The sequence below is a fragment of the Sorex fumeus genome, unplaced genomic scaffold (assembly GCF_029834395.1).
Source record: "Sorex fumeus unplaced genomic scaffold, SorFum_2.1 ptg000072l, whole genome shotgun sequence".
Lineage (NCBI taxonomy): Eukaryota > Metazoa > Chordata > Mammalia > Eulipotyphla > Soricidae > Sorex > Sorex fumeus.
In genome coordinates, this window is record NW_026606129.1 from 23,778,960 (window position 1) to 23,804,180 (window position 25,221).

Genomic DNA, 25,221 nt, shown 5'->3' on the forward strand with positions numbered 1-25,221 from the left:
TTTCAACTCATATGGCAAATGGAGAATTGACATTTTTTATTCTACCCTTAGCCTTTGTGGCATGCAAAAAGTCATGAAAATTTTTTGCTTGATCACCATGTTTGAACTTGCTGGTTAAATGTCTAATTCGTTTATAGAGTTTGATTTATAGGCTGACCTATTTTTTATTCCAAAAATGAGGGACACACCTGGTGGAGATCAGGGGACAATGTGGTGCCAGGTATCGAACCCAGGCCTCCTGCATATAGAACATTCTGGACCAATGATCTATCTCTCTGGCTCTATTTGACCACTTTTCAAGTCTCCCCCACTTAATTTTCTCCCCTTCCATGAGGATATCAGACAAATGTGATCATGTGTGATAATGATAATCAAGACAATAATCAATAGTACCTTACTATTTCAGAATTACAGCCGCGAACTAGGCATAGTAAATGTGTTAACTGCACAGTCGATCACCTTACTACTATTATCTGACAGGTAAAGAAAAGTAAAGAGTATTGGAGAGATTTGAAACCTAGACTGCTTTTCATTCTAATCTGGTTTCCACACATCCACCCTGTTTTTATACCCTCCTACCGCCACCAACCTTCTTATCTGTTCATTCAGTCACACTACAGAATTTCTATTTTGGTTTTATCTAAACAGGACTAAAAGCTCCTTGATGGCTGCAATTTATCATCGGTCTGAAGACACTTACCTGACACAGAATCTTGTATCAGGTGTTGAGTGGCTACGGATTTTCAGAGTTATCAATTTAGCGACTATTTCTTTCTAGAAACTGATTTAGCAAGAGATTAAATGAATTTGTCTGGAGAGTACAAGCCCACCCAATGACCAGCTGAATGATGGTCAGTGAATAATGAGGCCAATCTGATGAATGATCAAAATATGACCATGCATACACATGAGCACCCAACTTGAGATGAGGCATCACTGGATGCTTTAATTTATGGAAACATATGGAGAAATAAGCCAGGTGTCACAAATGACACTTCAAGCTTTTCAAACACACACAATCTCAGAGACACATATTTGACGATGATACTTAATAAAGACTCCTATCAATCATCCCACAGTCTCCCATCCTGATTACAAAGTACATGCTATCCATTTCTCTGAACATGATGACATGTTATCAAAAGATGATAAATGTCCTTACAAACAGGTAGAGTTCAACAAATGCTTGCAATATTTCTCTGTGGTTTTACAATAACAAACAGCTTGACTAGATTTCCTATCCGCAGGATAGTAAAAATATACAAAGCTTTACCTCTCAGGGAAAGTCAAATGTAGAGATAAAAATCTGAGCATATGGGTTTTGAAATAGACATTAAATCACATCAAGTATAACTATGATCTAGTGTTGGAACTTGCTTTAAATGCTCCTAACAAATTATTTCATGGTTTCCCTAGAGTTCCTCCACACTTAGGAAAGTCTCAGGAGGGTTCTACTTGTTAGAATTTTTTTTGTGCATTCATTTATTTTTGTTTACTATTTGCATAATTTTTTTCTATTTTTTCAGAACCAAGACTATTTAAGAAATGAAGAAAACAAGTACAAAGAATACAAATATATTCCTGCTTTTAGGGAACATCTAGTCTACCAGAGATGCCAAACAATAAATAAAATTGTGTAGGAAATAGATTATTTATAAATGCAATGGTGAATCCATAATGTGGTATCAGAAATAAGTTCTCTCTATTGAACCTGGTGAATTACTCTGTCATTTTCACCAATTAGTTTTAGTTTTCAATGCATATGTCATGTGCAACAAAGATTTTTGCCTTTCCTCCATGGTGATGCACCAAAATTTTGAGGACAGCTAACATCTTATTTTTGTATTTTTGGGCTATATATGGTTGTTTTCAGGGCTTGTTCCTGACTTTATGCTTAGGAATCACTGCTGGCTATGCTTACCATAAAGAGTGCCAAGGATAAAACCCAGTAGCATGCAAGGCAACGTCTTACCCACTGTACTATTTCTCAGGCCCTCCAAAATTTTAGCCTCAAAATTTCTTCAGGGAAAATACTCCCAGAGTTTTATTTTTAATTTTCATACTTGAAAAAATGTTGTGGTCTTTTATTCATCACTCAAGTCCTACAATCTAGGTTTTTTTCTATTTGTCCCTGTAAATACAGTGGCATTCATATTCTATTTGCTATTCTCAATCACAGTTAATGTAATTAATTTCATGGTCCCAACATGTAACAGAGAAGTTGTATGGATATTTAGTGACTGTGGTCTCTATGGCTAATTCTAATTACAAACTCCACCTATCAGTCTGACAGTACATTTAACATCAATATTTTCTTGTTGGGTTGGAGTGATAGTATAGCAGTAGGGCGTTTGCCTTGCACGCAGTCAACATGGCCGACCCGAGTTCGATTCCTCTGCCCCTCTCAGAGAGTCTGGCAAGCTACTGAGAGTATCTCGCCTGCACAGCAGAGCCTGGCAAGCTACCTGTGATGTATTCGATATGCCAAACACAGTAACAACAAAGTCTCCAATGGAGATGTTACTGGGCCCGCTCGAGTAAATCGATGAACAACGGGAGGACAGTGATTTCCTTGTCAACCGGATTCCCTCACTAATACTTCCAAATACACATATGATTGATGTACTAATTATCAATATTAATATTAGTAGTAATAAGATAGATGAATATTGAATAAGGACTATCTAATTAAATGACCACTGAAATACAACCTATATAGCAGAATACCAGACCTTTGGGGCTAGATTCTGCATTGAATAACAATTGTATTGTGATCATTTTCAGTTGGGTGATTCTGGGAAAGAACTTTTGCTCTCTAATATATAGGATTTTTAGTCACAACATAAAGTTAGAACCTTTGAGAATTTGAGGTGTCAATAGAATTAGTCAATTTACATAAAATAAATGAGTGATTAACTCATGTAAGTTTACAACTATTTAAAGTATTATCATTATTTCAGTTAGAGGTGCAATGAAGATGTGATTTCTTATGTGGCAAATTCTGTCAATTCCCCTTAAGACTTCTACTATGTAACATCAGAAGAGACATAAAGATGTGCACTGAATAGTCAGTTTATATATCATGTCTTTATAGTATATCTAGATTTATTAATTTCTTTCACATTTCTTTATTTTTAGGGAGTTACTCCTGACTCTGTGCTCAGAGATCACTTCTGGCAGTACTCAGGGGAACAAAAATTGTATTGGGCATCAACCTGGACTGGCTGTAAGCAGGGCAAACACCTAATCTAAAGTATTAACTCTCTGCACTCTTGGTTTTTTTTTTTTAACTTAATGACATGGAAAATTTTTATGTCTCTTTCTCTTTTTGTGATTGATCTGGTTCTTCTTCCCTTCCATTAAGTTCAGGAAGACTGGAATTGCTCAAACAATTTGCTCCAATTTCTTGGCAGTCAAGGAAAAAAAAGAAAACACAATCCCCATTACCAAAAATGAGGAGGCATACCATTTTCATAGGTAACTAATAAACTACTTTGCTAAACCCTGCAAGTATCTGCCTATTTAGAATATACCCTTCTGTCATAGTAGCACAAAGACAAACTCCACATGGTCTTCTTGTGCATTTGACCCTCTAGAGTAATTCATACCGGTTTTTGACCTTCTGTCCTTCCACTGTTGCAGTTCTGTTGAAACAGGACAGAAATGACATTAAGGAGATTGCAACAGGAATAGACTTGAGCCCACCAGGCATTTGCTACTTAAATCTTGGCTTTTTTCTTAGGTCAGAGTTTTTAGAGCACGAATAAATTCAGTCAGCTTTGGCTCTCTGGAAGGAAAGTTTCAGCATTTATTTGTTTAATCTCTCCAAAGCAGTCCAAAAGCATTACCTGAAGGTAGAACTTAGAATTGAATTTCTAGTCCCAGAGGACACCATTGTTGCTGGTGGAGTCGGCCTAAAGCTCTAGTATGTAATAAGCACATTTGCCGTGAGAGTCTATTAATAAACTGATGAAAGCTCACCACTTAAAAGCTGAAGAATGCTATTTAATGCTCTCTTTTGCTTTTAATGGACTGAAACCTGTTAAAATGCTGCTAAATAAGAAGGCAAATTTTTCCTGCTGTTGATAGACGAAGAGGAATAAATACAGACTGACAATTGAGATGTTAATTTCAACAGACTCTACATCAAAATCAGATGGAAAGGAGCAAAATTTTGGGGTCAAGAGGGCCCACACAACCCCCCAAAGGCTTGAGACCATTCACTCAGATAGAACTTCAATGATTACATTATCAACTTTTCCTTGGGCTATTAAATCAGTGGAGCAGAAATCAGGCACATTTGGTCTGCAGATAGAGAGCTGGGTACAGTGCAGGGAGGATTAAAATGGCACAACAGATGTCTCCGGGCTCTTATATCAAGGTGCATGCTCTGAAGGGCTCTTCCGGGGCCTCTAATGCAGAGAATGGCTTATTGAACGCAAAAATGAGAGAAGTTAAGGGACAGAGTTTTAAAGACTTTCCTCATTCTTTGACTTCCCAGATGGGTAGTTTCATCTATTTTTGGATCTGTGATGTCAAACCAACTGCTTGACACGGTCATTTTTGTTGAGCGGTTTGTTTTTGTGACACCTGTCAGGATTCAGCTTCAGAGTCAGCACTCCGCCTTCTTTTTTCAGCTATGAAACAGTCACACTATATGTCCCTCCCTATGCTAGAGTTTGTCCTGAACTGCAAAGACTATTATAGCTCTAGAAAATGCCCAAGCTTCTGGGTGGATTAAAATATGACCTCGGGAACATCTCACTTTTCTCATTCTGACCTCTTTCCCGCTTAACTAGATTTATTTCTTCTGAGGAAACTGACAGATAAACTTGGCAGTGAATGTTCAGGGTTTTTTATTTAGGTTTGTGATAATGGATAATCCCCGGTGGGCCGTAGGGAACCTTAAGGACTACTGGGGATTGAATTTGGGTGAGCTACAAGCAAGACAGGAATATTACCTTAGTATAGTTGTGTGGGCCCCATAGATTTGAATTCACATACATGGTCACTATGAAAATTTGATCTATCCATTTATATTTGCTATAGATTGCTAATGCTCTTTTGCTTGAAACTATGGTTCTGGAGTTGTGAACTTATTCTAAGATCACTTATGTTCCAGCAGGTCTCAGTAACCATAACCAATGTGCCTTTTCTATTACATTTCCATTTCTCCCTTAGGCTCCAAAATTTTTTACCTCCAAATCCTTTCTAGTCCTTTCCATTGCTGCTACTCAATTGGATGGGATAACAATGTAGCAGATTTTATTTTACAAATATCATTCTAGCAATGTCTCCCAATTAAGATACCTATTTAATGTGGCTTTATCGCTCTATCATCATTGGGTGAAATAGAAGTGATTTTCAACCTGTTAGTATGTAGAAAGGATATTGCGACTTGAGAGTTTAGGTCATAAAAGTAAATAGAGCTTCAGCCTGGCACTCTATTTTGGAACAAAGATGCAATCCTGAGAAGTGTCCAGGACACAGAAAGGCCACTATAATTCTGGCAGACAGCCCTGCTGAGGTTCTAGTCAACAGTCAGCATCTCCATCCTGAGTGAGGAAACCTTTGATATGATACCATGAAAGCTGCCATTTAACTATCTATGCAGAAGACAACTCCGACTATTTTCCTAAGAAAAAACTAATTACTTTAAAAATCACAACATATTAATAAAATGCTAATCCTATACCAATAAAATGCAACATAATCCATGCATGATTGTGTATACCAATAATTACAACAACCATTACATAGTTGAATATTTAGTGGTACCTGGACCCCCTGGGACCACCAAATATTCACACAAAATGATCTTTGGATCAAATTAAACAAGCTACAAGTTAGTACTGTGGTTAATAATATATTTAATGGTAGGGTTTTATGCATAAATCACTCAGGCACCACACCTTCCTCCAGAGCATCCACTTCCCTCTACCAATGTCTAAGTGCCTCCTCCTTCAGCCTTTGTTTTGACTTGGTTTGGGGGCTATACCTATGAGAACTCAGGGCTTAGCTCAGGTTTGCACTAAGGGCCTTTATGGGTGGAAGGGATCAAACCAAAGTTGGCTGTGCACAAGGCAAGTGCCTCACCCACTATACTGTTGTTCCAGTCACCTCCACTATCAATTTTACAACAGCAACATCAAAGACCATACATGAAGCTTTCTTGTCTTACAAAATAATGGAAATAAAAGTATGATTAACAAAATATAGGCCAACAAAAATCTTTGACACTTTATTTTCTTTTATTAGCTTCCAGGGAGATGAAAACCACAATAAAGATGTTTAAGAGTGTAAATGTGTGCAGACACACATATTAGAATCTTTAAACAGATTAAGGTCTTGGCTGCAACAAATATTTACAGCAACAACCTTAGAAATGTCAATGGCTTTTGCAACATAGAGAAAACCACATTGAGCACTCAAACAAATTTGGTGATATTAATTATCAAGAAAAAATGGTGGTGCTAGTGCTAACAGGGATTATGTGAAGATTGTTCTACCTAAAAGGAAACTTTAAGTCAATAGGGATCAGAACTAAGCACAATTCTTCCTGTTAGTTTATATGCTGACCTAGGTAGGCAAACTAACTCAGAACTTGGATTATTTATATGTAATTGTTTTTTTTTATGTACGAGTATTGCTATTTATTCAGCCACTGATTAACTGATTGAATTGGGCATGAACTCCTAACTTTTTTTTCATAATTTATTTTTTTCCTTCTTATATTTATTTATTGAATCACTGTGGGAAAAGTTACTAAGCTTTCAGGTTTAAGTCTCAGTCATACAATGATAAAACACCTTTCCCTTCACCAGTACTCATTTTTCACCACCAAGAACCCCAATATACCCCCCTTCCCACCCTTCCCAATGCCTGTGAGGCAAATGATTTCTACTTAACTCTTCTCTAAATTGATTACATTCATTATTTTGAAAGCAGATGCACCATTATTGTTTAGAATCCCACTCCCCCAACAATTAGAATTGCTGAAAAGTCATTGTGAAATACTTTGGTTTCTATAGCTGGTTATGAGAATCATATAACGATTTTGGATTTCCGCAAAGAGCCAGATAATTATGAGATTGGTTTCTGTGCATCTGGTGTTATGGCTATGCCATAGAGCCACTCATGGGGGGCAACTCGTGACCTTGGTAAAGCGTGAAGGACGAGCTGGTACCGCCCCACTTCCCATGAGATTACAGTTACCCCATCACCACCAGCTCATCCCTGGCTTTCCAATAAACTCTGAGGTGGCGGCCACCTTGCTGTTGGGGGGGGGGGAGGCGGAAGGGAGCAACACCCTTTATCTCCCAGAGAGGCATGGCGCCGTCATTTAACGCATGGTCCATTTACTTTTCTGCCACAAGCTGCCGGCTCTGGACTAAGTCCTTTTGTCTCTGGAGCCATGACCATGCCGGAGAGTCACTTGTGGGGGGCAATTCGTGACCTCAGTAGGGTGTGAAGGACGAACCGGTACCATCCCCCTAACCATGAGACTGCAGTTGCCCCATCACCGCTGCCTCTTACCTGGCTTTCCAATAAGCTCTGAGGCAGTGGCCCCTTGCTTCTGGGGGAGGGGGTAAGGCAGAAGGGAGCAACACCCTTTCCCTCCCAGGGAGGCATGGTGCCATCATTTAACGCATGGTCCATTCACTTTTCTGCCACAAGCTGCCGGGCTCTGGATTAAGTCCTTTTGCCTCTGGAGCCATGGCCATGCCAGAGAGCTGCTTATGGGGGGAAATATGTGACCTCGGTAGGGCATGAAGGACAAGCCGGTACAACTCCCCTTCCCATGAGACTGCAGTTGCTCTGTCACCATTGGCTCATACCTGGCTTTCCAACAAACTCTGAACCGGCGGCCACCTTGTATGTGGTCCAGATGCATTTCTTCCAAAAGCCGCTGGGTTTTGAGATTTGTTTCTGAGTCTCTGGGTTCATGGCCTTTAATCAGCTTGAGGCCATTTGTAGGTGATGATTCAGGGTCTCGCTGGGATGGAGAGGAAAGGGCTGGTTCAACTCCCATCTGGTGAGGCCCTGCGTGTCTCGTCACTGCAGGCCCAAACCTGACTGTCCAGTGGCCTCTGGAATATGGTGGTCACTGGGCCATCAGGGGGAACAGGCCAAGGCATGAAACCTATTCCCACCTGGAGTAGCCCAGTGCCAGTAACCTACTACAGGAACAGGATGCATTTCTGCCAAAAGCCTTTGGGTTCCGAGATTCATTTCTGAGTTTCTGGGATCATGGCTGTTAAGCAGTTCGATCAGGAACCAGATAGGCCATGCCTCCAATTATATAGCTGAGCTGGAGGTGGTTTGTAAGGGTGTCTCCCACATACCTAACTTTTGGCCATTTACTTTCTTGGTAAACTTTGCCCCAAGTTTTTGGGGTCTGACCAAAGGCACAGCAGCAATTTTGGGGTGTATGAAAGTCTGACAGTGCCATCAGGCTGCTGATGCTCTCGCCTCACAGATACAGATTACCTGCTGGCAGCACCATACCCCCTGTAAATTTTTTTCTTAATTCTGTCATTAAAGCTACTTTTATTTTATTTAATTAATTAATTTATTTATTTAAGCTTGGCGGATTTTATTTATTTACTTATTTTTGCTTTTTGGGTCACACCCAGTGATGCTCAGGGGTTACTCCTGGCTCTGCACTCAGGAATCTCTCCTGGTGGTGCTGGAGGACCATATGGGATGCCAGGGATTGAACCCAGGTTGGTTGCGTGCTAGGCAAATGCCCTACCCGCTGTTCTATCGCTCCAGCCCCTTCCCCCGTAAATTTTTTAATTGTAATTTTTTATATGTATATATCTACTTTATTTGGTTTTGGTTTTTTTTAGAGGCCTACCAAACAATATTCAGGGGTTACCACTGGTTCTGCACTCTGGGATTACTCCTGGGGGTGAATAGGGGCCATATGTGATGCCACAGATCAAACACTGGGCAGTTGTGCATTTGGCAAGCACCTTACTCTTTGTACTATCTCTCCAGCTTCAGGAATGTTGATGTTTTAAGAATTAGTGTTCCCCACAATCATCACAAGTCCCTAGACTAGAATTCCTGTGCCACTTCGTTGTCATTCTTTGTTCTTAGACTCTTCCACTAATGTACGTCATTGGGTGACAGAAACTACACTGAAGACAAACACTTAATAGATGCTAAATATTGTTAAAATTATCTTTCATCAAGGGATTATTATAGACTTTAAAAATCCTTGATATTGGGGGCTGGCAAGATAGTACAGTGGGCCGGGAGCTTGCCTTATGCAACTCAGGTTAGATCTACAGCACAACATAAGGACTCCTGAGAACCACAAGGAGCGATCACTGAGCACAGAGTTGGGAGCAAGCCCTGAGCACAGCCAGACCTAATACCACCAAATTTAAAAAATAATTAAAAATAAAACATCTTTTATGTTGGAGGGAAATAGAATGGATAATGTGGTGGTACATGTGGTTTCAGAACACTATATGCATGACAATATTGTAAAATCATTAAAGCATGGTGAAAAAATAAAATAAATCTTAATACTTAGTTAAGCACATATCTTTTATTTTTATCTGTGTCCTCTTATGCCTTTCTCTCTAAGAAAGGCATCATTCTAACTCCGCTAGATATTCTAGGCCAGTGTTTGTCAGTTGAGGGCCATCTATTCCCCTGAGGGCCATTTCATGAAATTCACATGGAAAACTGCTTAAATGGAGAGGGCCACTGCCTGAGGCTAGGGGACCAACCAGTAAAACAAGGGTTAGTCAACAAGGTCAGAAAAAGAACAAAGCCAGAAAATGGTTGAGAAATGTATTAAGCCACTCTACTGATTTTTCCTAACCAATAATTTCCCACCATGGGTAGTCATTTATGGTTATTTCTTTTTTCGAAAGCAGAGTAAAGACACAATAAGGGTAGAACATCTATTAGGTTTGTTTCCTAAAATATGTTATAAATTCCAAAAATACTTTTTAATAGTACGTGATTATGAGGGAATAGATGACTAAAAGAATAAAATAATAATCAGAATTCACATGTTAAACTCAAATCTCTGATCATTTTAATGACAACTGAGAAACTTACTCTTTCCCAGAAGTTCTTTCGTGGCAGCATGAAGAGTGGGATATTATTTTTCCCCCTGTTTTAACTTGGGTTGAAAGGCTAGAAGGGCAAATCAGAAAACTGAATTAAAAATAATAATAAGGGGCTGGAGTGATAGCATAGTGGGTAGGGCATTTGCCTTGCATGTGGCCGACCGAGGTTTGATTCCCAGCATTCCATATGGTTCCCCAAGCACCACCAGGAATAATTCCTGAGTGCAGGGGCAGGAGTAACCCCTGTGCATTGCCGGGTATGACGCAAGAAGCAAAAATAATAATAATAATAATAATAATAATAAGTTGCAAATGCATCAATGTTATTTATTTATTTATTTATTTATTTATAAAACATTACAAAGCTGTTCATGATTGGATTTCAGTCACACAGTATTCCAACACCCATCCCTTCACCAGTGTACATTTCCCAGGACCAGTGTCCCCAAGTTTCTCCCATCACCCCCCACCTTGACCCCTTGCCTGCCTCTATAAGGTAAAAGGTAAAGGCCCTCCCGTTGATCGTCGATTTGCTCGAGCAGGCCCAGTAACGTCTCCATTGGAGACTTTGTTGTTACTGTGTCTGGCATATGGAATACTCTCGGTAGCTTGCCGGGCTCTCCGAGAGGGGCGGAGGAATCGAACTCGGGTCGGCCATGTTGGCCGCGTGTAAGGCGAATGGCAGGCACTTTTCTTCTCCTTCTCCTTTTGGACATTGTGGTTTGCAATGTTCATGGATCAGTGTCATTTATGCAAATCATCCTGTATCTTGGCCTTGAATGTTCCCAAATCAGTAAATCCAAGATTCTTAAAATTGGTTTCCTCAAGATACCTGACTCTGACTTGTACCACTTCTTTTGATCTAAGAGTAATAAAAGCTCAGGAATCTGAGAAGGCTTGTCCTCCTCCTAAAAAAAAAAAAAAACTATCACTGTTTCCTATTATATGACAGAAGAACATAGTTTTGGGGGGAATTATTATACACATGCAGCTTTCAAGTCTTCCCTGTCTTTCTTTTTTGTTTCTCAGCCCTTCAATTTAAGATTTATATTTTTCCCCCTTGATCAGGACTTGCACAGTTGTCACTGCTACCCTGCATATATTCTTAAATTGAATTTTTCTTTGCTGACTCATCTGATGTGGGTTAATACTGGCCTTTCCTGAATAGAATAGAGGGGTGAGAAACACCCTCTGCATCTTAAATGCCTTCAACTCAGAGTTTGATCAGACACCAACTGATTTATGCAAGTACCTATGGGAAAAATGCTTTTGAGGATGATCCTCAGCTAAGTCCTAACAAAAGCGTAACCACCAGAGCACTGACCAAGACACACAAATGCTGTCCAATGGAGTTAAATGTGTTCGCTGACCTCTGATTTGACCCTAACCCAGTGTCACAGCCTAGAGTTAGTAATACTCAATCTGATTCAATAGCGCTTTTAAAAATGTTCTTAATTCTCATTAGATATTGAAGTAGCACAGTAATTTAATGATGAATTGGGATGCAATTATGATAATTAAAATAGCAACTTAATTTTATGCTCTCTGGGAAATTCTCAACTCAAGGGTTACACATTTAAATTCTGAGGTACATTGGTTAATATATTTGATTTGTATAATAAAGTAGATAAATGCAATAGGATTCAATTAGTAAAACTAACTATATGCATTCAAATTATTTCTATATCGTCAGACGTGTTTTAGGTTTTACTGTTAAAAAGATTCTCAGGATAATATTCATGAAAATCAAATTGATATAGTACTATTGAAATTTTAATATAAATTTGCTTGTTGCTAGTATAAAGACATAGAAGATATAGTTTTATGCTCTAACAAAGTGAAAATTTCACAAGACTGGCAAGAAGGAATCTATACAAATTCACTAGGGCAACAACAGAGCTTATACAGAAGCCTGAAGGGTGAAATGCACCAGGCTGAGTGCGAATCTATCTCTATGTGTCTGTGTGCAGCCAGTCATGTACTTCATGGTATACAAAGGTGCATCTTCTATGCATAAACAAGTGATTCATGGATTGTATTGGCATAAGTAAAGATCTTTGGAAGCAAAATAATTTATAAGCTTTGTCTTTAATCCTCAAGTGATTTTGTGGAGTTGACGTTAAAGAAAAATATAGTAGGATGCCAGAAATGATGGGTAAGGGCTGAAACACCAACAAAGTCTGACTTCAGGCTTAGTCTGGAATTGCAGAACATCAATGAATGTGTCTTTCTATTTTAAATACTCATTTTAGTTTGGGTTTCACTGAGAATTAGTACAAGCTGTATGTTTCCTGATTTGTAAGACATGTGTCATTTAATATGTTCCATACTTCATGTGTATCATTTATACATAGCAAACCCTCCTTTATTTTGGCTTTGGAGAGAAAGCTCTCAAATTGTGCACATGTGTTTACAAGTGCTCATTTCACATGGTCATAGTTGAACACTGTTGACGTTTTTGTTATATTTATGATTTCTAACTTTAAAAAATCATTATTTTAGTTAGATATTTTATTATATGATTGTGTTTATTCAGGTCCTAAAATTATGAAAAGAGGAAGACTTTAAGATATATGTATGTATATATATATGTGTATGTACATATACATATACAAACACATACACACATATGCATGTATAAAAAATCACACATACAAACACAGATGTTTCAAAAGTGTAGCATCTGTTGACAAAGCCACTGGGAGTTTTATTTTAAAATTTATCCAGATGTCTGACATTTCTTGGCTATGTCAGCTATTTAGTTCATCATTTATTATATAGCTTTGATATTTTTGATGAAGAAAGTCAAATAGTCACATACAAGGAGTATGAATACAGGCACACACCCAGCTATATTAATGCATACATATTCCTAGTAAAAGAACTTAGTTTATTTAGATTATATCATTACTTTACACTAAACTTACTCTCAATTCTCTTATCTTGTAAACTAGAGGACAGGTGCCTTCCAGAGTATATGTCCTATAGTTTTTCTCATTTACTCTGTTGAGAAAGACAATGTGTTCTTGTCCAGATCAAAGATTCATTGTGAAATTCTGTGTTTCAAGAAGTGTTTTTATGTAATGTATGTAGGTCATAATTTTTAGCAGCTAACAAAAAGATAAAAATACCATTCATTTTGATTTTTTTCTAGCACAAGTACTGAAAGTTTTTTTTGGTTATTGTTGCTATTATTTTCATATCACCCCTAATATGTAATTTTTAATCACTGATTCATGTTAAAAAATCCTGAAAATCACAATACATTCAAATAATGCTAGATTTGTTTTTCCTTCTGAATTTCCCTTTTCTTTTTAATCTCTCCAGAGATCTGCTATCAGCACACTCTGCTAGCACTTATCACACATCTTGAGAAAGGAACACTTGATAAAGTCTTTCTTTGACCAATCTAAAGCATGTCATAAGCCAGTGCTAAGAAAAGAAAAAGCACTTTAGGCATAAATGTTCTCACAGTGGTGCTTCAAATACAGAGCCAAGATACATGCAATGTGGTCCTTTATCATAGTAGTGATTGCCCCCAGGAGGCTTTGTTTAGGAGAATGGGTCACAAAAAGAAAATCTCCAGGAGCAAGTGCAATTTCCATTTCCCCAAGGGAGAAATTTGTGCACCCCCGCAGCAGATCTATAGGTAGTGATAGTAATATACCTCTTCTCAATTGACTTTACATTGCCTCAAACTTCAACAAAACAGATTCATAATGCACAAAAGTGTGAATCTTTTTAAAGAAAAATGCATAAGACTGATTAGGAAGATTTGGTATAGCAGAATATATCAGGAACTGGTATGAAAAATGAAACTTTACATAAAAATAAATGTGTTTATGTGTTGATATATCCCACATCATAGCAATTACACAGATAAGCAATAGAATTTTAAAATAGTTGGCATTCTGGTGGCAAACCCAAGTTGTGGTGTAATATAATTTTTAATATTTGAGATGCTTATTTGAACTCTATATCAAGAAAATCATTTGTTTTAATTTTTTTTGTTGGGGCGGCACACCCAGAAGTGCTGATCTTTTTCCACTGGCTCTGCACTCATGAATGACTCCTGACATTCTCAGAGGACCATATGGGATGCCGGATATAGAACCAGGGCTAGCTGTATTGAAGGTGAAGGTTCTGCCCACTTTACTATCTCTCCAGCCCCACTTTCATTTTTTTATGGGAATAGAAGCAAAGTTGATTTCCATTAGTCCTATATATTTTTTAAATAAAACTGGGACTGGTTTCTACCTTTATTTCCAGATATCCAATATTCTACCAAAATTGATGCAGGGAAAATATTTGCCTTTTTTAATTTTGTGATAGTGGTCTTATGGATACAGTTAGCATGTAAGATAATGCTCAGGAAAGTAAAGAAAACATATTTTGCTACAGTCTAATTGACTCATTTTCCCAATCTTTATTTTCAATATGCTTAATCACTGATCATTATTTTACACCTGACTTTTTCTTTATCAGAAGAAAAGAATGTTTGCTGCTCTAAGTCCCTGAACAAATAATATGTATTTCAATACACATTCATGGTCAAGTTCAGAGCAAATAAATGCTCTTTGGCAATCATAGAGTTTCTAACTATAGACCCACAATTTTTAACCTTTAGTCAAACAAATATTATGTTCTTTGAATAAAATGTTCAGTTTAGAAAAAGAGGAAAGGGATACATAAAATATTAAATTGCAGTGGCAATGCAAATTTAAATTCTAATATGGGAGCTTTATCTGATGAATGTATTTGTAAGTCACTGAGCCTGATAGCAATATTCATATATTAGAGCCAGAGAAAAATGATCTTAGATCTAAAGATTGTATAACTTAATTAAGTCTATCTATTCAGTATGATAACTAACTCTGGATTGAAGTTACCAGAGAGGTATCAGAAATGTCAAGTGTTCTTTACTTGTGTAACTAGAGGCTTAAAGCAAACAAAAAGGCAAATATTAGGTGTTAATACTTGCAATTATAAAATATAATGAGTAATCTGAGAATTCCTTGAACAGGAATTAATACTCTCGTACAGAAAAATAGATGCACAATTCATTTCATTACTGATATCATTATTGTTTAGAATGATAATCATGCTTATTGAAAATAGAAGAGGGAGAAAATTCCCCAGTCTGGGAATAATCTGGTATATAGAACTAAGTTTTGTATAAGATATGCTCTGAAAATAAAATAAAATGATAAAAGTTTAATCAAGTCTTATTCGCAAATTCTCAATGACTATTGCATCTAACAATATGAAGACATAATGGTATATTTTAACAAGTGTATTTGAGCATTAGAAAAATATTACGGTCATAGAGTTCTACAGAGAAGAAATAGAGTAATGTATTGCTTAAAGATAAAAAAGACAGGGATATTTGGGAAAGCAATAATAGAGATAAGCAAGAAAGAATTGGAAAGAAAGTTGTGAACAAACCACAAAGAACATGAGGTTCAAAAAAAAAGATCACTGAAACTTAAAAATGTGTGTTGTGATGTTTGTACTCTGCAACAAAAATGGACAGGAGAACAAAGTACATGAAACATAGCAAATTGTAGAAACAAGAATGAACACAACTGAACTTTCATGGAGGATAAGGCAACTGCAAGCTGTCTGGATAAGCCCAGGGCAAGACTAGCTGTACTACCTTTTCCTGCCTTATCTGATTTAATATGTAGTATTTTATATGTCATTTTTAGTGACTCATTTTCTAAAGAATGGGTTTATTTATATCAAGAAATACTAAGTCAGCTTTGTCAAACTGTTCTATACCTTTTATGTATAATAAACTAATAATCACAAAATAACCTACATAATAAACTAAAGCATTAATATTTTACTTAACAGTAAATGATTTTGCGGACAAGATTATTAGTACAGGGATTAACATACAAGCCTTATATGAAGCTGACCTCAATTTGATCCCTAGAGCTACATAGTACCCCAGGAATAACCAGGGTGCCACTGGAGGCCCTCCCCAAGAACCACTAGGATAGCCTGAATATTTCTCAGCACTGCAGAGCCTGAGGAACACTGTCCTACTGTCTTGAGGAAAACTTCCCCAAGGAAAACTGTCCTGAGGTATACTGTCCCAAGGAACAATGTCCTGAGGAACTTTGTCTTGAGGAACACTATCCTGAGGAACACTGTCCTGAGAAATACTACCCTAAGGAACACTTTCTTGAGGAGTCCTAAAGAACATTGTCCTGAGAAAGTGTTCTAAGCAGTCCTGAGGAGCATTGTCCTACTCTCCCACAGAACACTGCACCAAAAAATACTTTTGTGAGGAAAACTGTAACAAGAAAAATTGTTCTGAGAAATACTATCCTGAGGAACACTGTCCTGAGAAATACTGTCCTGAGGAAAATTGTTCTGAGGACACTTTTCTGAAGAACACTATTCTGAGGAACACAGTCCTTAGGAACATTGTCCTGAGAAACAATGTCCTGAGGAACATTGTTCTGAGGGACACTGTCTTGAAGAACACTTTCTGAAGAACACAGTTTTGAGGAATATTGTCCTGAGGAACACTTTGCTGAGAAATATTGTCCTAAGGAATACTGTCCTAAGGAACACTGTCTTGAGCAGACTCAAAGAACATTGTGCTGAGAAACACTGTCCTAAGCAGTCCTAAGGATCATTGTCTTAAGAAGTCCTGAGGAACACTGTCCTGAACATCCTCAGAACTCACATGGAATTGTCAGGATGGGGATCTGAAACCTCCTGAGCACCACTCGGGAGAAAGTCCCATCCCCCAAATTACAAATAAACAAAAAAAACCCTTGATTTTATTTCTATGAAGAGAATGTCTCTTCTTCTGCCTCAAAATATTTAATTCTCAGAAATTAAGTCAAGGATTCATCTTGTTTTCTGGGTAGAGCTCTTTCCTAAGGTATAGAGGAAAGACACAGTAAGAAAAAAGACAAGGGACCATTTTCAGAAAATGTTAATTTATTACCATAGGTGACTCTGAGTTATACGTAACCAACTGAAGACAAGTCTATAACTGATTGGCCGTGTGGAGAGGAGCTTTACATGGACATTTTTGTGGATGTCCAATTTTAAGGACATAACCTGGTTTAGAATACTTGATTATAACTCCATGCATTATGTAATCTGTTTTATAACTCCATGAGTTAGTAATTTGGTTCTTTTAAATTTTTTCAGTGTAATCATTCCTGTGGATTAGGAATGATGCCCTTCCTAATGTCCCTCATTTCTTTCCTGTGGCATTAGGATAATTTTATTACCTTTACAGACTTGTTCTGCACACTTTTCTGCAACAGAGAACAATCATTCTCATATGCTAAATATTTTTCTCTTGCTGCACTCCTGGAATTGTGTCTAGCTCTAGTTTGTAAAAGGTAATTCATTATTTCAAAATAAGAATCAATCATTAGAGACAGTCAGGAAATTTCCCTAAAAATCTGTTTGTTTTATTTAGCTTCTTTCATATAATTCAGTTCAAAACTTGCTTTCATTCAACTTACAAAAGTATAGAGTCTTACAGAATTTTAACCTTTTCAATTTGGCCTATAAATCTAGAGATGGGGTTATGTATACATCGTTCATTAACAAAACAGAGCCCACCTGTGCAAAACTTTTCCCAGCCCAAATAAGCAGCTTCACCTGATATTGTAACAGATATTCTTGAATTTGAAAGAGGCAGCTGGCAAATATCAATTATTGATAAAACATAGAGTAGAAAAGTCTGAGGGCAGTCAAATCTTTACACCAGATTCATATCTTTATACCAAACTCCTTTATATCAACATCATCTTTTGTATATCCCTATTATCCTTATGCAAATTGAAAACATTTCTCCAGGGAACACATAGTTTTAGAAATTCCAATCTTTGCCCTAATATCTGGAAGTAAAAATTACACTTACTTCATCACTATACTCATTCTTCCCCTTCTCCCTCTGCCCTCCCCCGAGTCCCTAAGTTGGAAACAGTGAGTTTTCCATTGACAGGAAAAAACAATTAATGCTTTCCCCTGGAAGAATTGGCTTTGTATCTAAGTTAATAAGATAGCACAACCCAGTCATTGCCTTTTATACTAAAGAAGTGACTATGGCAATCAGTCCATTATTCTTTTAGTACATTATAACACAAAATTAAACAAATCATAGGGAGAAAAAGGTGAGGAAAAAACTTAGCAGCCCAACAGATATTTGGTCAGCATCTACAACATGCCCAACAACTTGCCACAGTATCACAATGACAAATATATTCAGCCTTTAGACTACAGAGTTCTTGTGAAGAATTCATGTTGCATCAACTAATAATACCTGATGAAGAATGTAGGATGTATCACAGATGCTCAGAGACATCATTTTCCCTCATAGATTCACAAAGGGAAAAAAAAACTTCTCAGCTCTTTCAATTATACATATATATGTATGTATATATATCTGTATATGCATATGTACATATATATGTGTGTGTTTAATTCATTTAATTCATCTGTTTAATTTGTTTTTGTTAACATCATGTTGGTTTTCATCAGTCACAACCAGATTCTCCAGTAGTTAACTAGATTGTCTTAACTAGACCTCCCTTTTATTTAAGACAATAGAGGAGAATGTAGTTAAGACAATAAAATCTATGTTGATAAGACCAGTTGCCATTTTAGGACTGGAAAACGATGAATATATACCATTCCTTTTTCTCTAGAAAATGATTTAGACATGTCCGTTAATCACACTGGTGTCTTTTTATGCAGATTTTGAAGACAAGTGATCTTATATTTTTAAATGCCAGCATGCAAGGAAACCCCACCGGTATCCCCTGCTGTTAGTAAACTGGTTGTTTGCAGAAACTCTCCCAAGAGGCCATTCAGAGACCATTATTTCACTGCAAAGACTTAAAAAGAATAATTGATTTGAATAACACTTACCTGTGTTTGCAAAATGAATGCTACCCAGCCATAACAAGCCCAGAACCAGAGTCACTAAAAAACAATGCAATGTTTGGGATTTATGAGATTAAGACCTGTCAGTAATAATGCCCTTATTGGGGTCTTTTCGATTCATCTTGCATAGTTTGCTGTATACTCACAGTTAAATCAAATCTGGCATGCATTTCGAGGCTAAGGTGCTGCATACAAGATGTGAAACATATACACTGCAGAGGTTCACTTTGCATGAAGGGTCATAGAAGACCATTTCAAATGTCTTTATGATCTTTGTGTTCTTTTGAAACAGTCATATGACTCTTTCAAATGCAATATATGCATTATTACTAATGATTAACTTAATTGCTTATGGGTATTATAAATATGAAGGAAGACAATTACCATTACACAGAGAGATGGATCAAGCATGAATCAATGCAGAAGGAAAATAAGTAAACAGACATGAGGTTAGACAAGGGAAGGGATCCCAAACAACACTGATGATGACAACAACGAAGATCATCTCTTAACCTGTTTTGTCAGAGCTGGCATTGATGGTATTGGTAGTGATGGAGGTGAAGGTAGTCTTTGCGCTGTCCTTGGCAGTTACAGATTTCTGCTTATTTTTCATGGCTTCCAGTGCTTTGAGCTTCTTGGCATGTTTCGTGCCTTTGTAGTGGGCCGCAGCCTGGCTCTACAAAGGAGAACAAAATGAACCATGCAATCAGGCTCATTTCTAAACTAACATTCTCTGTATTACTGCAAATACAGACTCCCTTTCAATAATAGGTACCATTCATACTAACTTGGCCATAACCAGACAGTAGGATTCTGTTTAGAATGATGCGAGAAAGCAATGGGAACCAAGTTCTAAAATCTCAGATAGGAGGGATGGTCTTGCTTCTCTTGAAATAAAAAAAAGGTAACTGAACAGTAACACATCTACAATGTTTTGTTTGTGAGGTGTGAGGTGGGAAAAAAAATAATTACATCTGTTTTGTCTTGCCACAGAAGATGCTGGGCTCCCAAAGATAAGCAAGGACTGAGAGAAGAGTAACTCTCACCTTGACTCAGGAGATGCATTTTCTCTATTTACAATGCATCTTATTAAAACAGTGCCCAACAGATATCTACAAGGAAAAGTTTACATATAACAAGCGAAGTAGGCACCCTAAAGACTAGGAGTGAAATTTGAGGTCTTAAAAGGAAATGTTCTACCTATGTCCAAATGGTAGTACATGTGAGCTGGGTAATTTTCTGATTCTTCTCCTTGCTTCCCATAGAGCAATTTAAGCTAGTGGAACTCTTTCAAAAATACAGATCTTTTATGTCCTAGTTCATTGTCAGAAGACTACTCAATAGGGCTAATGCAATTCTTTTGACTGTGCTTTTGGAGATTTTTTTAAAAAATGGTACTATGTTTCCCAAATTTCTATTTTCTTATAACTATTTTGGGGGGAACACATGAGCAGATACAAAGAAATTCTCTTTTTGTTTTATTTTCAAAGATATCATCTTAAATCAACATTTATGATTATTTATTAAAAAAATCATTGTGGTTTTGAATAGATAGGAAGCTTCTTATTTCATATGTTTTCTAATGTAAAATGTTTTAAAATGTCACTTTACAAAGAAGAAATCTCAATGAAAGATTGCCTATTATACTTTATAGACCTTATTTATACTTAACATTATTGTTTTCCAGGCAAAACAATAATCACACTTTTCTCTGCATCAATAGCAACTACTGTGGTAGGTAGGATGCGGTAGTAAGTATTTTTGTATAAATAGATCATCAAGAAATTCATTTGCATCATTCTGACAAGTATATTCAAAGGATTAGGTACCCTTATTGAAAGAACATAAACAAGGAAACTATATATTAGAAACAGTTTGAACAGAGAGGACACTCATGCATCAGTTACAACTTTTCTAACAACACATAACATCCAAAGACATAAAGTGAGCCAAACTATGATGTTAAGACTTTTTATAGTTAATAGAAAACCCGTGATTCATTAGATTAATTATATTACCACGAAGAATGTACTCAGGTATAGTCATGTTCCATTTTTCCTGCCTAGTACTGTTCCTTTTTCATAAATCCTTGGCCATATAGCTTTTGAAATAAATATGTTATATTACATTAAACTCATAATACAATTGTTCATCTACTCTAGATAGCTGGTTACACTTTTTACCTTAACGTAAAGTTCCTCCGTTCTCTCTGTCTTACCCTAGTCTAGAAGAATGTTTTTCTATTTAGGTAGTAAAATATTGACTGTAGATTAACAATGTCTTCTCTTCTTATACCTCCAAATACACATTTTTGCCTCCTAGCAAATTTGCATTGTCAGTGATATTTCAAATCAGATAATACATTGTTTTAATATAGTAGGCAGACTAAATATCACTATTTTAAATATTAAATAGAGCCCGGCAAGCTACCGAGAGTATTCGATATGCCAAACACAGTAACAACAAAAGTCTCCAATGGAGACGTTACTGGGCCCGCTCGAGCAAATACTATTTTTTATGCTAAGAATATTTTTTCAAAGGAAAATGTACTTACACCTTCCTTTCCCAAAAACTGTCTGTACAGCAGTGTTTCTTACTAGTGTCATAGCTCAGGGGCTTAGGAAAGGACATGAGAAAAATGGACAATAGCTGGGAGATGCCGCCCTAAGGCACATGCCATATTACAAAAGCAAGGTAAGGCAAAACAGTTTAACAAAAAATTAAACGCTCACTTGTCCTAAAGAACCCTGATGATAATTCTCATAATTAAGACTTTTCAAATCAATTAAAAAGTAACAAACTTTCCCACAAGTTTGGTATAAAAAAGCAAATGATAGAAGATTCAAAATGATATGGAGACACCATGAAACAGAATTTAAGAGATAATGGTGGTGTTGAAAAAGAGTATTATTAGTAGTTGAAACAATATTATATAATTGTGCAAGATGCATGCTTGTCATGGCTGAAATGGGCATAAAATTATTAACCTACTATAGATAGATAATCCCTCTGAGTGATCTTTTTTTTAAAATTTGGTATTAGCCTTTATTTAATGTTTGTAAAATTACTGGAGTAACTTGGGATTATATAGATATTATTTTTTCTAGATTATAATATGACCTACAGAATTGCTGATTCAACTTGATATTGGAGTGACATATAAAAGTATATTATTTCTTATAAAAATAAATGAGGCAGCTTTCCTTATATCTTTAGGTTTCTTTAGTGATGGAATGATTTTTTAGCCTATCCAATCTTTCTCTGACTTTTTACAGAGGTTAAATATAAGAAGGAATATTGCTTGGAAATTTGTAAAATAACAGAATCCAGAGATGTCTCCAAGCATCATGGACTTTTCCTTTGGGTAGAGACACACAGAGATTTCATAAACCTCATTCCCTCCCAGGTTGTTTCCTATTATTTATTAGTCAGTCTCTGAGTCATATTATTCCCAGAAATCTGGAACCTAACAGACACAAGAGGCTATTTATCACAGGAATGATTTTATGGTTAGATAAGTATACAGCACATTTTAGAATTTTGTATTTAAAAATGAAAACAAACTTAGATGATGGTAGTACACAGAAGTGAAAGCTACACAAACTGACATTGAGCTTACTTTCGAATATTTATTGCAAACGAGTGCAGTTTGTATAAAACTCATAATTCCTGACCTTTCAATAGCATATGACACCAAGAAAGTTCATGAGTACATCCAGAGAAACCAATTCTGATATTAAGTCTATGCCCACACATTCCTGTAAAATACAATGATGCAACTTCATATGTCATCGACACATCCAACTATCAGTACTCAAATTATTCATCTTCAGATCTTATGTAATTATTTCAAAATGTCTTTAATTTTAAATTTAACTTAACTTCTAAAGTAAATAAAAATGTTGCTAAATGACTAACATGTGTTAGAGGAACAGATATATCTACAAATTTAGTAAACTGAGAATGTTCTTTAATAATTCAATTTTATCTTTTGAAAATCACTGGAAATATAGTATTAAATGTAATTTTACTTCTTTGTATAAAAATCTTGTACACTTCTACTCTGTATCTCTTTTATATCACATAGTATTTTATTTTTACTTAAAACACTTATTTGTAGCAAATTTGGTTATTCAATGGTTACATGATTTCATAAGGAACAACATAGTATTTGTTAGTATTATATCACATAAATTTATAGCATAAAATTTTTTTGATCATACCTAGTGGTATTTAGTACTTACTCTTGGCTCTGCACTCAGGAAAATACACTTAGTTGGGTTAAGGGCACTATTTGTGGTGCCAGGGATCAAACCCATACTGGCAGCATGCAAGGCAAGTGCCCTGCCAGCTGTACTATTGCTCTGGCCCATGTAGTATACACAATTATACATCATATACAAATTTTAGTAAAATAAAATGAATATTAGTAAATTGAATTATAGCACCAATAAAAGGAACAATGATTATTTTAAAAGTTACCAGTCTCTATGGAAAGAAGAAATATAAGTTAGGTTAGACAAGTTCTATGTTTGGTTCTATTTTCTGGTTTTGTTTCGGGGGGATGTTTTATTCACATTCACAAATTTCAGGATAAATTGCTGAATTTCTGCTCTGTAGCAGCCCCAGGTAGTACGTGGGAGACCATAGCTGGATCAGGTAATGAACTTGTATTAACTGCATGCAAGACAAGCATTCAACCTCTCATACTATCTCTTCATAATGTTTGTTTTTAAATATATGAACTATTTTAGCAAAATTTGTTTAGGGAATATAGAGATAGTGCAGAGGCATTTGCCTTACCCACAGCTGACCATGGTTTATTCAAATAGTTAAAATAAAGAACACTATATATTAGATACAGTTTGAACATAGAGAATATTCATGCATCAGATACAAGTTTTGTAACTGCATGTGATCCCTGAAGCACTACCAGAAGTGATCCCTGAGCATGGAGTAAATTATGAGCATTGCCTGATGGGGCCCCAAAACAAAACAAAGAAAAATTAGCTTAGTTGTTTTGGATAAAAAGGAAAAAACAATTAAAGATATAGCATTCTAAATCCATCAAAAACACTTTGGATTAATATTTTGAAAACTTAAATTTTCTTCAGAAAAAAATGTTTTAATTTTATCTTTGTATAGCTTTAGTTATTTTGCTTACATTCACTCAAGTCTGATACTGAGTCTAAATGTACACGAGTTAATATATGTTTACCATAGGCTTTAAGATCAGCTGTGTATTCCAGTTGGCTTGTGACATATTTTAAATATCACTCTTTTACATACCAATAGTAGATGTCTAAGTGCTTATTTGACTTCAATGTTTCTATTATCAGCTATTGGCTTCATTTAGTATCTAGAGAAAGCACTAACTCTCCAAGTGTGCTTCCCAGGCCAGAAGCAGCAGCAGCAATTGGAAGCTCCACTGTAGCACTGTAGCACAGTCCTCCCATTGTTCAATGATATGTTCAAGCAGGTCCAGTAATGTCTCCATTGTGAGACTTGTTGTTATTGTGTTTGGTGTATCGGGTACACCACAGGAAGCTTGCCAGGCTTTGCTGTGTGGGCGAGATACTCTTGGTAGCTTGCCAGGCTCTCCGAGAGGGGCAGAGGAATCAAACCCGGGTCATCTGGGTCTGCCGCATGCAAGGCAAATGTCCTACATTCACAAATTCTCAAACTCTCTCAGAACAACTGAATCAAAAGTGAAGTGGCAGCCAAGTGAAGTGGCAGCTCAGCAGCCCATACTTTACGGGTATTCCAAGTGGTTCATAATAATGTTCATGTTTGATATTAATCTTAATATTAATCTGAAGAAATAAGTAATTTCTCCAGATATGACATCTTCTTGTATAAAGAACCAGTCTATTTGTATTTCTTAAGATTAGTAAATAATCGAGCTGGAAGGTAGGGCATTTGCCTTGCATACAGTCAACCCAGGTTTGATTCCTCCACCTGTCTCAGAGAGCCTGGCAAGCTACTGAGAGTATCTTGCCCACACAGCAAAGCCTGACAAGCTATCCATGATGTACTCAATATGCCAAAACCAGTAACAACAAGTCTCACAATGGAGTTGTTACTGGTGCCTGCTCAAGCGAATCAATGAACAGTGGGAGGACGGTGCTACAGTGCTAATAAATAATCATTTGAAGACAGAATATGTATCCATAAATGTTAGCAATATGTATAATCCCCCCAA

General features: G+C 36.6%; 1 protein-coding gene across 1 annotated transcript in view; it reads right to left on the reverse strand.

Moving 5' to 3' along the window:
• Positions 1–25,221, reverse strand: part of ZNF385D (zinc finger protein 385D) — a 369,440-nt gene that overhangs the window by 68,798 nt on the left and 275,421 nt on the right. The window contains exon 4 of the mRNA XM_056129228.1: positions 19,533–19,695. Coding sequence (XP_055985203.1) covers positions 19,533–19,695 — 163 coding nt within the window. The remainder of the gene's footprint in view (positions 1–19,532; positions 19,696–25,221) is intronic.